Source organism: Equus quagga, chromosome 13 (genome assembly GCF_021613505.1).
Source record: "Equus quagga isolate Etosha38 chromosome 13, UCLA_HA_Equagga_1.0, whole genome shotgun sequence".
NCBI lineage: Eukaryota > Metazoa > Chordata > Mammalia > Perissodactyla > Equidae > Equus > Equus quagga.
The window spans coordinates 69,754,392-69,769,229 of NC_060279.1; the positions used below are offsets into that span (position 1 = coordinate 69,754,392).

The window sequence follows — 14,838 nt, forward strand, 5'->3', positions numbered from 1 at the left end:
TGAGATGAGGGTCTCTGTGTAGTGTTTATTTGGATATCCAGGTCTACCTGAGGCCTCCCTGAGTCGTCAAGAGTCTGTGCCAAGGAGGCAGGCACAGAGATGAGGGTTAGAAGCAGCTACATGGGAAGAGCCACCTGTAACAAATAATTCTCCTGTATTTTTATCTTTCCTCTCCCTTGGCTGAAATATAACCTGATGCTATGTTATGACAGGAAAAAAAGGGGGCAGGGCAAAGGAGGATGGAGGCTAATGAAATAAGTATGAGAAAACTTGTTTCTGTTTTAAGTATTTTAAACAGTATTATGGGATGATGTATGGGACCTTGATAAAGTGAATAAATCAGTAAGAATTGGCAAGAGTGTAACTCATAAATATAACGATGACACTAAGCTTCATCCTTACAACCGCTCCATTGTACAGATGAGGAAAGTGAGGCTTAGCCCTGTTAAGTGGTGAGCCCAAGGTCACCCCCTGAGTAAATACTGAAGGCTGCATTCCAATAGGGTAGTTCTGATTCAAGCCCAAGTTTTAGCCATTAGAGTACAACGTCTCTTAAAAAAATGGGTGAGGAGGAGATGGACGTGCTATATACTTATCATTTAGATAGAAGAAAAGGGCATTGATGGAAAAGATCCATCAGTGGCTGTTGGGATGGAAGCTCTCCTCTACTGGACCTCAACATCCGCACTATTGACCTTTTCTCTTTCTTGGTGTCTTCCTCACCAGACCGTGAACTCCTTAAGAGCAGAGACCTCCTCTCACATGTTACTGATGCATACTTCAGGCTGGGCTCCTTTTCTCCTGTTGTTTATGTCTGTGAACTAAACTGAGTTTCCCAAGTCTGAAGTCTAGGAGGCATCTTCTAATGTTCCTTCTGCCCTACTCCCACATATGCCTGGAGGTACCACGTGCCCTCTTTTTTTTTTTTTTTCTTTTTCTTCCCAAATCCCTCCAGTACATAGTTGTATTTTTTTTGTGTGTAGTTGTGGGTCCTTCTAATTGTGGCATGTGGGATGCCACCTCAACACGGCCTGATGAGTGGTGTCATATCTGTGCCCAGGATCTGAACCGGTGAAACCCTGGGCCGCCGAAGCAGAGTATGAGAACTTAACCACTTGGCCACAGGGCCGGCCCTCACCACATGGCCTCTTTAGGAACTCTCAAAGATACTCCTTCTCTCCATCCCTGAAACACTTTCATCTTTCATCTTAATTACTGCAGTATCCACACAAGCACCTTTCCTGCCTCTGGGATTGCCTGCTTCACACCGGTTTCCGTTTCTCTAGAAGGAAAACTTGATGGTTCCGCTTCTTTATTTAAAATTTTAATTGGCTCCCCAATGTTTATAGAACATATTTCTAGTCTGTCACTTGAGGCCCTCATTGTCTGTGCCTGATAACATTCCCGGCTTCCACCCCCTCCCCCTGTTCCTTTCAGACTGAGTGTTATATTCTCTCATCTTTCCCTCCTCTAGAATGTCCCCTTTGTCTGGAACAACCTCCCCTGAACCCCACCTGGGCCTGATTCCTGCTCATCCTTCAGGCTCATGCTCCCTAGAAAGTCTCTTCTGACAAGGATTCTTCCTGACGTCAGGGTTGGGTGGACCTCACACTCTCCCATGGAATTACAGACCCCCATCCAGGCACTCTGCACACCTTACCCATGTTTCTATACAAATGCTTTATGAAGTTTTGTACCCCCACTGCCCAGGCACAGGCCCAATCAGTGCAATGGGTGCTTTATGAATGTTTGATGAAGCAATCAGGAGAGAAGAATGGATAAGTGCACACACATGTACCAGATGTGTGTGGAACGGAAAGGAGATTTCAGCATCTGGATGTTGGTGGGTGAGCTGAGCATTTCAGAAACACCCAAGCAGTACATATCAACTCATACCTCACTCCACGAAGAGACGATCCACTGCAGCCGGTTGTTTTTGGGGCATCGTCCTAGGACACAGCCCTCCTGGGACTCTGGTCTCGGGATGCTGGAGCACAGGCTCTCGGGGAGGTCCTCTGCTGCGGCAGAACTTTTGCACAGGATTTCTCGTTTCCTTGTCCCTCGCCCACAGGTCTTGGAACACTTGAGATAGAAAAAAAAAATCTGCATGTTAGTTTCAAATGATTTTCTTCCAGGCGAATACTGAAAATATGTTAATGAAGTATTGGCAAAACTATTTTTAAGCATTAGAACCAAATGCCCAACAAAATCCCTTGCAGCCAGTAAGAGAAACCCTTCCTCCATCCAGAGCCTTAAGTGCAGATGTGCAGCCACCTTCAACCTTCTGAATGGCCAGTGGCTGCTGTGTTGCCCCAGGTCGGAAGACAAGTCTTATTCATAATGGAGAAGTTTTCTTTTCATATATAGCACTCATGATTACAGTTTGGAAAGTGGTCCGTGGCCTATTCATTGGTGTAACCATGTGTCTCTCTCTGGCACAAGGCAGAGTCTATCTGGGCAGTTGGGTAAAAAGAATTATTAGTGCTTCTAAGGAGAATTATAGCAGAAGTATATGCACATGTATAATAGCAACAGGCTGTGACATTAACAAAATGGGTTACGGGTGTCCAGTTCCTGCCCCTAACCTGTGCCATCTCTGGGCTGGGCATTGTGCTAACTATGGGGGAAAAGTCCATAACACTCATCAAATGTTGGTGGATACCTTTGCGTGGTGGGCGAATCACTTCTTGAATCATGCTCTTATCTTCTTGACCTTCACAAGAACTCTGTGAAATACACAGGGCAGCAAAAATCTCCTTGCTCTCAGATGAGTTGTGAAAAACTTGCCAAAGTCACTTAGAAGACTTTGGCTCCAGGCTGGGGTTTGCCCTCAAGGGATGCGTCCATGTCCTGTTGTCCCCCCCGCCCTGCCCCGGTCTTTACAGTTTTGCTTTCTCTCTGAGGAGCCATAGGAGATGTGGCCCCTCTGGCCTGGGCTCTGTCAGTGTGCTAACATCTGGGGCTCAGTTCCAAGCCTGCACAGGGGACCAAGGTGAATTCTCATTCTTCACATCCTTAAGGGAGATGGAGGTAGGATGATGATATTATCATAATTAGCAAACCACAGCAGAGAACACGTATATACTGCCTTCCATGTGATGATGAATTTTAGCATATACCAGAGCCTGTATCACCCAACCCTCTAACCACCCCAAGAGATAGTTGCTATTTTCCCATCTTACAGAAGAGGCATCTAAGAATCAGAGAGCTGAGGTGTCTTGATCAAGATCAATCAAAGCTGTCAAGGAGTAGAGATGGACAGACAGATCTGTCTGATGTCAGACCATGGTTACGCCCACGAAACACATCGTCACTCAGTCACATTCAAAATTTCTAAATGGTTAGTCCTCATTCAAGAGAATTCTTATTTTATGTTTGCATTTTTTTTTTAAGAATGGTGAATTTTTTTTATTGCTTTCCAAGAGGTGTCCAGAGACATGGTCCCTAACGGAAGAACAGGCTGTGTAACGAATTCTGAAGGACATCTTTCGTATTAGCCATGAACAAGTTCTCAAAAGGACACACTTCGTTTTAGTAGTCAAATAAAGAAATAAAAGAGAAAATTAAAAACGAAAAAGAAATAAAATACTCTCTTAAAATATTTCCATGTGAAATTTGGAGTAAGCTGCTTTTCAGGAGGTCCCATTTGAACCTCCCCAGTCCCTCATTTCCTTTTTCTGTGTTCCATTCATATTTGGCTGAATCAGTCCTTCGAAATCTCCTTTTGTAAATTATAACTCCTAACTGCAAAGAAAAAGACCAGCCTCAACACTATGTACTGCTTAGATTTACCCTCTGCTACAAATGAACACTCTCCCTTATTCTAAAGGACACCTAAGCATGCTCAAAGATATTCTTTCCCATTCTCAGATCCTTATACCCCTAACGGATATAGTTGCAACATTAAAAAAATCACATAATATCCTCTCATTAAAAAAAAAAGGCTTATTCTAAACTCTCTCGGGGATGTGGTGGTGCTTGCTAAGCCTATGAAAATTCAACATGCTCTAGGATATCATGTGCCCGAAACGTGGCCAGGCGCTGCTACCTGGCTTCATAGCTCGGGCGATGAAAGCCCTGCATTTTTTAAAATTATTCCCTAAAATTGGCTTGCCATGCATGGTTTATGAGAGACTGGGCTATCATCGAGTTCTCACCCTCGACACATTTTGGACCAGATAATCCTTTATTTTGGGGAGCTGTCCTGTGCATTGTAGGATGTTTATCTCTACTAACTAGAAGCCAGTAGCACCATCCTTCCACATTATGACAATCAAAAATGTCTCCAGACATTGCCAAATGCCCCCTGGGGGGCAAACTCACCCCCAGTTGAGAATCTCTGAGTTGGGAATGACAGGGAGCACAATGCCTCTTCCAATTTTATAATTTTGTACCTTTCCCTGGGAGTTTGTGACGATAGCAAAATTTATACCCAACTCCTCTCTGTATTCTTTGAACCCCACCTCTTTCCATTGAAGTAAGAGTTAAATCTCCTTTCTACGCCTCACTCTTTGTATTATTTTCCATCTGCTTTGGAGAATTCAGTAGCCAGTTTCGTGTGCCAATCCTCCACCATTCAAATCCTGTCTGGCTGTGCTCACCAGTCTAGCCTAAATAGCCCCCTCACTCTAACTTCTGGACCTCTAAGGAAGAGTCTAAGCTGTCATACAGAGGTTCCCAAACTTCAGGTTGCATAAGAATCACTAGAAATGCTCATTAAAAATGCCCCATCACATTAACTCAGTGTCATTCCCATGAAGATAACCAGCTGAGACCCCCCCTTGGGGAGCAAAGACACCACCTCTATTTTTGCTACCTACTTTTTCCATGGGGAACGAGACCACTGACTCCAAGACTTTCCCACTCACCTGAGACCAGGGCCCAAGGCTCCACTCTGGAGGGCAGGCGTCGTTGTTGCAGACTTGAACCTGAGTAGGTGTGCTCACTGGGCAGAGAGAATGCAACACTGCTTCCTCCTTCTGGAAGGGCTTCTTCTGGACACACTGGATCTTTCGGCTTTGCTGGCCCCCTGCACATGACCTGCTGCACACACTCCATTCGCCTGGCTTCCAACTTTCAGTGAAAAACAAAATTACTTCCAATGAAGCTGAGACTTTGGAGCACCACGTCCAAAGCAGTTACTGTGAAAGATTAACCACTTGATGAAGGCCTTAGATCAATTTTAGAACCAACAAGAGTGATTCCTACTAATTATTCTTTCATAGATGTTGAAACCTACACTAATGTGGTCCAGTTGTATGGATCACATTTAATCACCGCACAGTTCTGGGGAAAAATGCATTCCTGCCCTCTGCAGGGGAAGAAACTTGTGCCATTTGGAAATCTGAGCAATTTATCCATTCAGTCAAATTTATTGGGATCCTACCCTGTGCCAGGGACTCTCCTAGGCATTAGGGCTGGAAAAATGAATGAAGCAATGTTCTTTCCATTAAGGAGCCTACAAGACAGTGAAGAGGTGGATATGTGAACAAATAAAGACAATACTTTCAGATAATTGCCACAATAGAAGTTAATACAAAGTACAATAATAAGACTAACTCAAGAGAGATCAATGAGAGAGAGAAGTGTGTGCGCAAGCATGCACATACGTGCATGTGCAGGAAAGAGGGGCACGTTCAGAGATCTTTCAGAGAATATTTCTAAATAGCTCCTCCAACTTCTTTTCTGGTTAGTCTTAAAATTTACTGATGGGTTAAAGATATAAGTTGCGTTCTTTATTTAAAGATTGCCAGATCACTTTTTTCAGTTATCTGAGACTTGTTTTATTGAAGGGTGATCAACTACTAATAAAACTATTAATCCTTTTCAACAACTACTTTTGATTAATTGAAATTCTATGATTTGAAGACCTAGCATAAAAAAGATCCACCAGATATGATCATTATACACTTCGGTCATAGCAGCAATGTCTAAAATTGACCTTGATTTACAAATAGTCTAAGTACCATCTTAAGAAATAAAACATCACTAAGACCAAATATGTGTTTGTTACACCTGTGTGTTTCTATCACCTCTCCTGGTCCTATAATTTTTCCTTTAATGTCCCTCACAAGTCTAATGTGTGAAGTTAAAGACCTTTAGTCTGGAGAATTTAGTGCACGAGTTCTAGGATTATATGTATTCTAAAACATTGCATAATCCATATTATCTTATTTAAAGAAAGATGACATAATTTCTTATGTTTATACCATCATTTGTATCTTATAACAAGATGCAAAGAAAATATACGTTACTATGAAATTATTAGTTTCAACATTAGCCTATAAAAATGGCATTTTTGTCTACCAAATTCAAGTTCCTTTCCCTTATGTGGCAAATAGGATGAGTTTGTAAAACTATCAGAAAGAGCATAACACAAATAGACTTTCTTCTTGCTAAGGGAGATTATCCCTGAGCTAATGTCTGTTGCCAATCTTCTTTTTTTTTTTTTAATGTGAGCTGCCACCACAGCGTGGCCACTAACAGACAAGTGGTATGACTCCACGCTCAGGAACTCAATCCAGGCCACCAAAGTAGAGCATGCTGAACGTTAATCACTGGGCCATCAGGGCTGGCCCTCGACTTTTTGCATGACATGCATGGCTCTCTGCACTTGGGCCCCAGGCTCACTTTCCACCTCAGCATTCCGTCTCAACCCTTCCCTCAGAGCCCAGACTCCTACACTGTCCATTTTCTCCCTTACTGCTTTTGTATACATAACTCTTTATAGCATGTATCTCACTGCATCTTAGTTATTTCTTTACACATCCATCTCTTCCATTCAGTTGTGGGTTCACTGATGGCAGGAACTACAAGCTATTCATCTCCACATCCAAGTTCTCAGCTCAGAGCTGGCATACAATAAGGATATATGACATGATTGTTATTTGGGAAAATAATGGAGTTAAATCAGACGAACTCCCTTGTCCTTATAACTTTAATAGTCTAAGCCCTTATTTCTAGTATCTCCCTCAGGAAGAACAGATCCTGAAAGCCCCCATTATTTCAACAGAAAATACTGAGATATGAATAATAGAGCGCAGGGAAGGAAGGGAGCAAGAGATCCTGCCCATTGCACCAATCCAAGTGTGAAGAGTCATTACAAGGGCCTGTTCTGCGTTTAAATAGCCAGTAAACATGTTACTGCACAGAATGTCATTTCTACATGCAGTCCTCAGGCAAGTTCTGGAGTTTGGCATGACCTCAGCTCTCCCCTCCTTTTCGTGGATGTACATATGAATGGGATCCCTTTGTTCACTTGGCAGAGATCACCAATGATGGTAAGGAGGCATAAAATAAGAAAACATCAGCTTGCCATCCAAGCCTACGTGTACTGACAAACCCTCCATGTACAGGTACACACACACACCCATCTAAAGGAGAGATTACCCCATAAAGGTCAATAACACTGTCAGGTAATCACGTCTTACAGCCGCTGGATATTTCTTAGAACCAGATACTTCTTAGCAAAAGAGGAAAATCCCTGGAAGCCCTCCAAATTTCTTTCTCCTTTTTGTGTTCAGGATACAGCTGGTTCCAGATTCTAAGAGAAAAACTAGGTTGACAATTGGGCATAGGGGATTGGCAGAGAGCTGAAGCCCCAAACAATTATGACAAACACACTATTTACAAGGAAAAAATATATGTATGCATATAAAAGGATTGTGCAATGTAATTGCATCACCACAAAGCAAACACTACTTATTAAGATGATCTGAAACATTAGTGAAGACAACATTGCTTTAGAAGAAACTCTGTCAATTTTATATAAATACATTTGGCAGAAGATAAATCACACAAGAAGAGACTCCATTTGGCTGGGAAGATTACTCAAAATTAGGGTTCAAACAATAGTGTGAGTAAAGTCAATCCAAAAATGAACCCACTGAGCTCCCCAGACTGTACCCTCATCAGAAGTGGATGACCACTTGCCTTCTACCCCTTTCTTTTTATTTTGTGTCTTGCTACTGTGTAATTTGCATTTGGGGTTTCACGGTCTGCTTAGTATTATGATTTTTAAATTCTTGGAAGACTATATAAAAGTTAGGCACACAACCACATGTAAATTTAACTAATACAGGATTCTGTGTTATTTAAATCTGTGATTGGTTTAGTTCAGAGAAGAGGGGTCTGTAGGCAAAGGTTAAAAAAAAAAAAGACATCTTTAGGCCTTTTTATCCCAAAGTAAAGTCAAAGCCAGAGTCAAATGAGTGTCTACAGCAAATTTGAGTTTTCAAGTTATATATCTTAACCTCAACTATCTTCTTCTTTCTTCTATTACTTTTCCTTGGGGGTAGGGGGGCGGGCATTCTATCTGTCTTTGAATTACTTTTGCTTGGAAGCACTGACAGTGGCTTTAAGTATCTCCTATCAACAATACAGGCAGACAAGTACAAATCTAACCAGAAAGACATTTCCAGATGACTTACTAGGCAGGGCAGGAGAAAGCATTGCATATTTTGGGTTCAGTTGCTGGCTTGGTTCTTGCATTACAGAATGAGGAATTGACTTGAGTATTCTGATCTCGTAAGCAAACAGCCTTTACACTTATGTAACCTAGCGAGACATCAAAAGTTACAAAGTGAAAATTACAGATAACCAATTCAATTTAGTTTCCAAGTTTAGCTTCCGATTTACCAGGGTTCTGATATTTTATTGAAGATACAGAATCTATATAGTTTGTGAAAACACCTCCTTCTGATAAAATCTGCAACTAATTTGAATCTCATTTTCCCCTGAGATAATTTTCATATTTTAATAATTTTAACGTGTAGCTTCTTAGTTTTCAAGACTGCTGTGGGTTCTAGAACCACACAGTGATAAATACAACCTTTTGCAAACACAGCAGCTGTAAAGGGCAACATCCCACAAGCTTTAACTCACGGTGTACACATCTAATGGAAAATGTTCTTCAAAGAAAAGCCATTGGTGAAGTGTGTGTAGAAATGCTAAGATTCTGCTTTTCCGTGAAGTATCTTCTACTTCCATAAGAGTATGACGCATATAGAAACAAAAAGTTGAACTCACTGAATATGTATTCATACCTGTCAGCTAGGACTCTGGTCGTTTGTCTATTTTAGTGGCACGCCACTGGCCTTGCTTTCAATGTTCGTCTCAGGACTTCTCATCAGAGGCATACATTGTTTTGTGAATAACTATATTTGTCAGCTTCCCAAATAGGAAGGCTGCCTCCTCTTTCAATTGTGTTTATTTATATTTACATGGTACTTTTCCTTAAAATGGAATCTGAGAAACAATGAAAAGTCACTCCTGCTATGATTAGGTTGAACTAGGCTTGCTTTCAGGAGGCGCTTATCAAAACCACACTGAGATTCCCTAAAGTTAAGAGTTTACTGCTGGACAACTTATTCATTTGGACTCTTCTTGTCAGACGCCTGGTACACACCATGGACTGTGAGTCATGGGAAGGGACTGCTGAATCAAGGCAAGGGCAATCCCACAGTGCACTTCTCCAGCATCCTCCCCTTGGTTGGGTTTATTCCCTGTGAATGGAAAATGGGTAGAATCTCTCTCCTTCCCGAGAAACTGGGCTCTCCCTGGAATACCAGGAAGTTATTGCAAATGCTCTCCAAGAACATTTGACATATGAAAAACTGCTTATGCTCTAGGACTCAGTGAAAAAGAGTGTAAAGATATGTCTATAGCATGGTTTCTGTTCTGTAAAAAAAGAATGCAAAATGATACCTTTGCCAAGTGTCTGAGTATGTCAAACATGTTTTTATGTTTGCATAAGAAAACAATAGAATGACATAGACAAAGTATTGACATTGACTATTGCTGATAGAGAATTATGGGAGATTATTTTTCTTATAGCATATTGCCTTAAAAATGTTTATCAATAAAAATGAATACATTTTTAATACATTTTAATTATTTTAAAACAGAAGTATTTCCTCATATTTTGTTAATTAGCATAGGCTCCTGAAGAATAGGCCTTACAGATATAAGAATTTCTTCATTTTCTACATTTCTGTCCTGTCTTTGGTTCTAAGATGCCCCATTTTGCTGAGGGTGCTCTGAAAATGAGGAAATGGCTGACCAACCTTCATGCTCTGGTTTCATGGACCTATTTATGGACTTTCATTCTTCTTCCCAAAGTGACAAGTGTGACAAAGATTAACTTACACACAAATAGGTGATATTTTTGGATCTAAGTAAAATGCCTGCTTCTACTCGCCAGAGGTTGGCTGTTGTTCCTCCTTCCTTTTAAGGGTGATTTCTCAAGATTTAATCCACTTGTCTACCGAGAGAGACTTTGCTGACCTCATCCCCGAGGGGATGGAATGACACAATACCTACATTTCAGAGGACCGTCCTAAGTTCACCTTACATGTGTTCTCACTTGTCTTGGCCCCACCTTCTCTAAGTCCCAGTGGGAGGTTTATAACAACAGAAAAGTCAGGATAGGGAGAAACTAAACTGCAAGCTGGAAATAAAAAATATATAAACATATAGACATATATCCTTATATTGATAAATAAATATATATTTTTCCCCATAAGTTTCAGATGTATAACTTTTGAGTTTTGGTTGTGATTGACTTGAGTTTCATGAGAATTGGTTCTTTCCTACATAGGAAAATTCCCAAATAGTACAATAATATTTACTTTTTACAGTGATGGTTCCCATAAAGGACAGTTCTTTTGTTGCTTATTTGAACCATGCAATTCAAAAAGGCCTGGAGTGAAAGAACCTGTTTTAATAAGAGACTTGGAAGACAGAATTAGGAAATTGACTACCTCCACCACAGGAGACGGAGCAATCGGACTGCACTGTACTCCAGGCGTGGATGTGTCTTTTTGAGGCTGGCTGAGTTCCATTCACGACCTTGGGAAGTGCATACTTCCAAGCTATCCCTGGATTTTTGCCTTGCATCAGAATCTGGCGAGTGTAAGATACAAATCAGAGATCAAGATACAGGTCAGACTCTGGAATTCCAAAAATCTCGCTGAACATTTTAAACACATTTGTATGACATTTTGACCTTAAAGTTGGTTCACATCATTGTTCTCAAGTATGTTTCATGTTGATTTAAAGTTTTCGCATGACGCTTTAGAATGTGTACCTCCATATCATCAAAACTGTGATTTAGATAGATGGTAAATAGGGAAACCTGATTTGACATTTGTCCTAAGCCCACAACCCTCAACTCTAGAGATACCCATGAGTAAAATAAAAAATATTTTTTTAACCTTATATTGAAAGAAAGAAGGTAATATTATGAGGTCTCAACCTTCACGATAAACTTGAAAGCCTAGCATGATACTAACACACAGTGATGCCCCACAGATAATGGCTGCAACTCAATCTACAGATATACGCTTGTATGATGTATCCTGGACCACAATTTATAATCCTTCCCCTGGGTGCCAGTAGAAGCTGGACACAAGGGAAGCACTCCAAAATCCTTAGAATACCCCTCTTGGAGTTGCCTATCATCAACTTTAGATTCCTAGCAGGTTTCCACTAGGATTTCCACAGAGAATTTGCCCAAAGAGGATGTGTCTGTTAACTGTGTCCCAGGATGAGAAGACAAAAAGAAATATGATCAGAAGTAGGGATTGGTAATATATAAACTGGAATGGATTTAACCTCAGAAGGGCAAAGACTCAGGATAAATCTGATCCTTTAAAGTCTGACTACTTAAATAAGAACAATCAATTCACTGGCACTTCTCAAGTGCCAGGTACCTTGCTGGGCTTTTTCTACGTATTATCTCAAAACACGCCTCTAACAACTCTATAATGTAGCTGTCTCCTTTTTCAGTGGAAAAAAACTCAGAAGAACGAACTTGTGCAGGATCACACAGAAGACAAGTGAACGAGCTTAAAATAAAATGTAGGACCTCTAACAAAATGTGGGCAAACACTGCAATGTGTCACTTTGTGTCTGATGTGCGCAAACATTATTTGCCTCCCTTCTCGATGCTCTCTTTCCTTAACTACTACTCTCTTTTTTCTTTCAAGCTCAAAGTAGGGATAAAATAGCTGGTTCTCTCCCACTCCATGAGTCTCGTGGAAAATTCTTTACCACCAGAACTGGGCATTCATGTTCAAGAAGCAAAGCAGATTTCCAGTTAAAAATAGGGATGCCTGGCTCTATCTCTGTCTGGTGGCATCCCACCTCAATTAAACTTGGGTGGATGGCAGCTGTTCAAGGACCTCCATTATACCAGACCACTCCTTAGGATGCTAAAAAATGGTTTCCACTTTGCTATTAGCTTAAATGTTTCCAGGAATATTATGGCTGACTCTAGAGATTCCATAGTGTGGACAACAAAACAAATCTTGGTGCCTCCCAGAAATAACCAAGATGTTAGTAGATGTATCTTTATTACCCTCAATCTCTCCAAAACAAAAACACAAAACACGGCAATTAGTACCATTAAAATGGACAAATGCCAGGGCTGACCCGGTGGCATAGTGGTTAAGTTCGTACGCTCTGCTTTGGGGGCCCAGGGTTCACAGGTGCAGATCCCGGGTATGGACCTACACACCACTCATCAAGCCATGCTGTGGTGGCGTCCTACATACAAAATAGAGGAAGATTGTTACTGATGTTAGCTCAGGGACAATCTTCCTTAAGTAAAAAGAAGATTGGACATGGATGTTCGCTCAGGGCCAATCTTCCTCACTGAAAAAAAAATGGACAAATGCCAAATTCTCATTAGTCATCAGTGAAAACCTTCTCAAAATCAAGGTCCTAAGGGTCTTTTAGTTCTAAGGATCTTTCTAATCTTTGCTTTTCTTATTTCTTCAGCTATGTCATACAACTCTTCTTGGAATCATGTGTTTGATTATAACATTTTATACATTTTGAATAAATAGCATGCTTTCCTTATTTGAGATTTTTGCAGCATTTCTGTTAATGTCTTCAGGCGATATTAAGTAAACACAGACACTTTAGAGTTTTATTGACAATCAAACCAGAATTTTGAGAGAAGTTTTACATTCAGAAGATAATCTTGATGCTCACTGATATTTCAACTCAATTCCTCCTTCAATTAAAGTAGTATCTCAAATGTAACACTCTTGGCTGTTATTTTCTGTGTGTAATAGAAATGCCCAGATCTTGCAGGGGAGAAAATAATGCCGTGCACCACATGTATACGTGTGGCAGTGTAGTATAGGTGAAATGCATGAGAGTTACAGTGAGCTAGGGCTCACCAGGCAGGATGTTACAACACAGAGGAGTTGTGTCATGACATGCACGTAAGGGAGGCAAATTCAAGTGTAAGTGCGCTAGAGAAAGAAATCCATTCACTGATCTCCACTTCCTAGGACCACCCCGTTTCCCCTTTCAAATTAGATTCTGACTTCTTTGCCATAGGGAAAGGGATTCCCAAAGGAAGTGCAAGAAAATAAAAAACCACATTAGTTCTTGCTTTTGGGGTTTCAGGGACTTAACATTTTGGTGATTTAAGAGTGGTTTAACAAATTTTCGATGGGCATTTGAAATGTATTCTACTTTCACCTTTTAGACAGATTGTAGAGCCTAAGTCATACACAGCATGTGGTTTCACTCTAAAATATTTTCAAATGTTGCTGTGAACAGCAGGATGGATTTAAGAAAAAATATTAGACTGTATTAGACTGTGAAGATCAAAGTGCATCACTATGAAACCAACAGAAACAACCAATATGTCAAGTTTGCCCATGCCTCCAGTAAGGCTAGCCATAAATTATCAATGCTACCATCAAGAAGAGAATTTACACAAGCTCCCCCTTGTCAACCTGTTTCTACATTGTACCCACACACTCCTCCCCCCCTTCTGTTAGCCAGGATGCCCTATCTTGGCTCCTGTCTAAATCTAGATTCTTCTCCACCATGCTCCAGATTCCATCTTCTCTCACTGACTTAAGATCATTACTATAATTAACCCCTCTCTCTTGAGCCTTATGGAAATTTCCCTGGCTACTGGATTATTCCCATCAGCATCCGAACACACTATTATATCTCTCCTCTTAAGAAAATTATCTCCACCTATCTCTCTAGCTCATGTCCCATCTCATTACTTCACTTTATAGCAAAAATCCCTCTAAGAGTTACCTTTACTCTCTGTCTCTGCATCTCTCCTCATTTGCCCATGATCCTTCTCTATCAAGCATCCTTTCACACCACATCACTCAAACTGCTCTTTCAAGGGCACCTTATTACAGCCAATAGTTGATGGGCCTTGTCTTACTCAACCAATCACCGGCACTGCACTGCCTGCTTCCTTTTTTCACCACCTGAAACCCATTCTCTCAGTTCTTTTCCTGCCTCACTGACTTCCATTCCTAGTCTCTTCTGCTGAATCCTCAGTATCTCCTAACTATTCAATGTCAAAGTGACCTCAAACCTCTTGACCTCGTCTCTTGTTTATCTATATTCACTCCTCTGGGTGATCTCATCCAGTCCTGTGGTTTTAAATGCAATCCACATGCTGACCGTTCCAAAATTCATGACTCTACACCAGCACTTTCCAATAGAACTTTCTGCAATGATGATAACGTATTATAATTCTGTGTTGTTCCACATGGTAGCCACAAGCCACATGTGGCTATTGAGCACTAGTATACTAGTGTGATTGAAGAGTAATACTTTCTATTTAATTTAAATCTAAACTTAAATAACCACATGTGAATTAGTGGCTACCATTGGACAGCACAGCTGTCAATGAAACCCATCCTCCGGCCTCCATATTCACATATTCAACTGCCTACTGGGATCTCTACTTTAACGTTTAAAAGGTATATCAAGGTCCAACAGTGAACTTGTGGTTTTCTTTCCTGTCTCCTGAAGGGCTGTTCATCCCAATCTCATAAAATGGCAACC

General features: G+C 40.9%; 1 protein-coding gene across 1 annotated transcript in view; it reads right to left on the reverse strand.

Annotated features, from left to right (window-relative positions):
• The window catches only part of ADAMTS18 (ADAM metallopeptidase with thrombospondin type 1 motif 18), a 121,514-nt gene that overhangs the window by 6,731 nt on the left and 99,945 nt on the right, over positions 1 to 14,838 (reverse strand). The window contains exons 15-18 of the mRNA XM_046682513.1: positions 10,761 to 10,902; positions 8,430 to 8,556; positions 4,869 to 5,073; positions 1,897 to 2,082 (exon numbers count right to left, since the gene is read on the reverse strand). Of these exons, the coding sequence (XP_046538469.1) occupies positions 1,897 to 2,082; positions 4,869 to 5,073; positions 8,430 to 8,556; positions 10,761 to 10,902 (660 nt within the window). The remainder of the gene's footprint in view (positions 1 to 1,896; positions 2,083 to 4,868; positions 5,074 to 8,429; positions 8,557 to 10,760; positions 10,903 to 14,838) is intronic.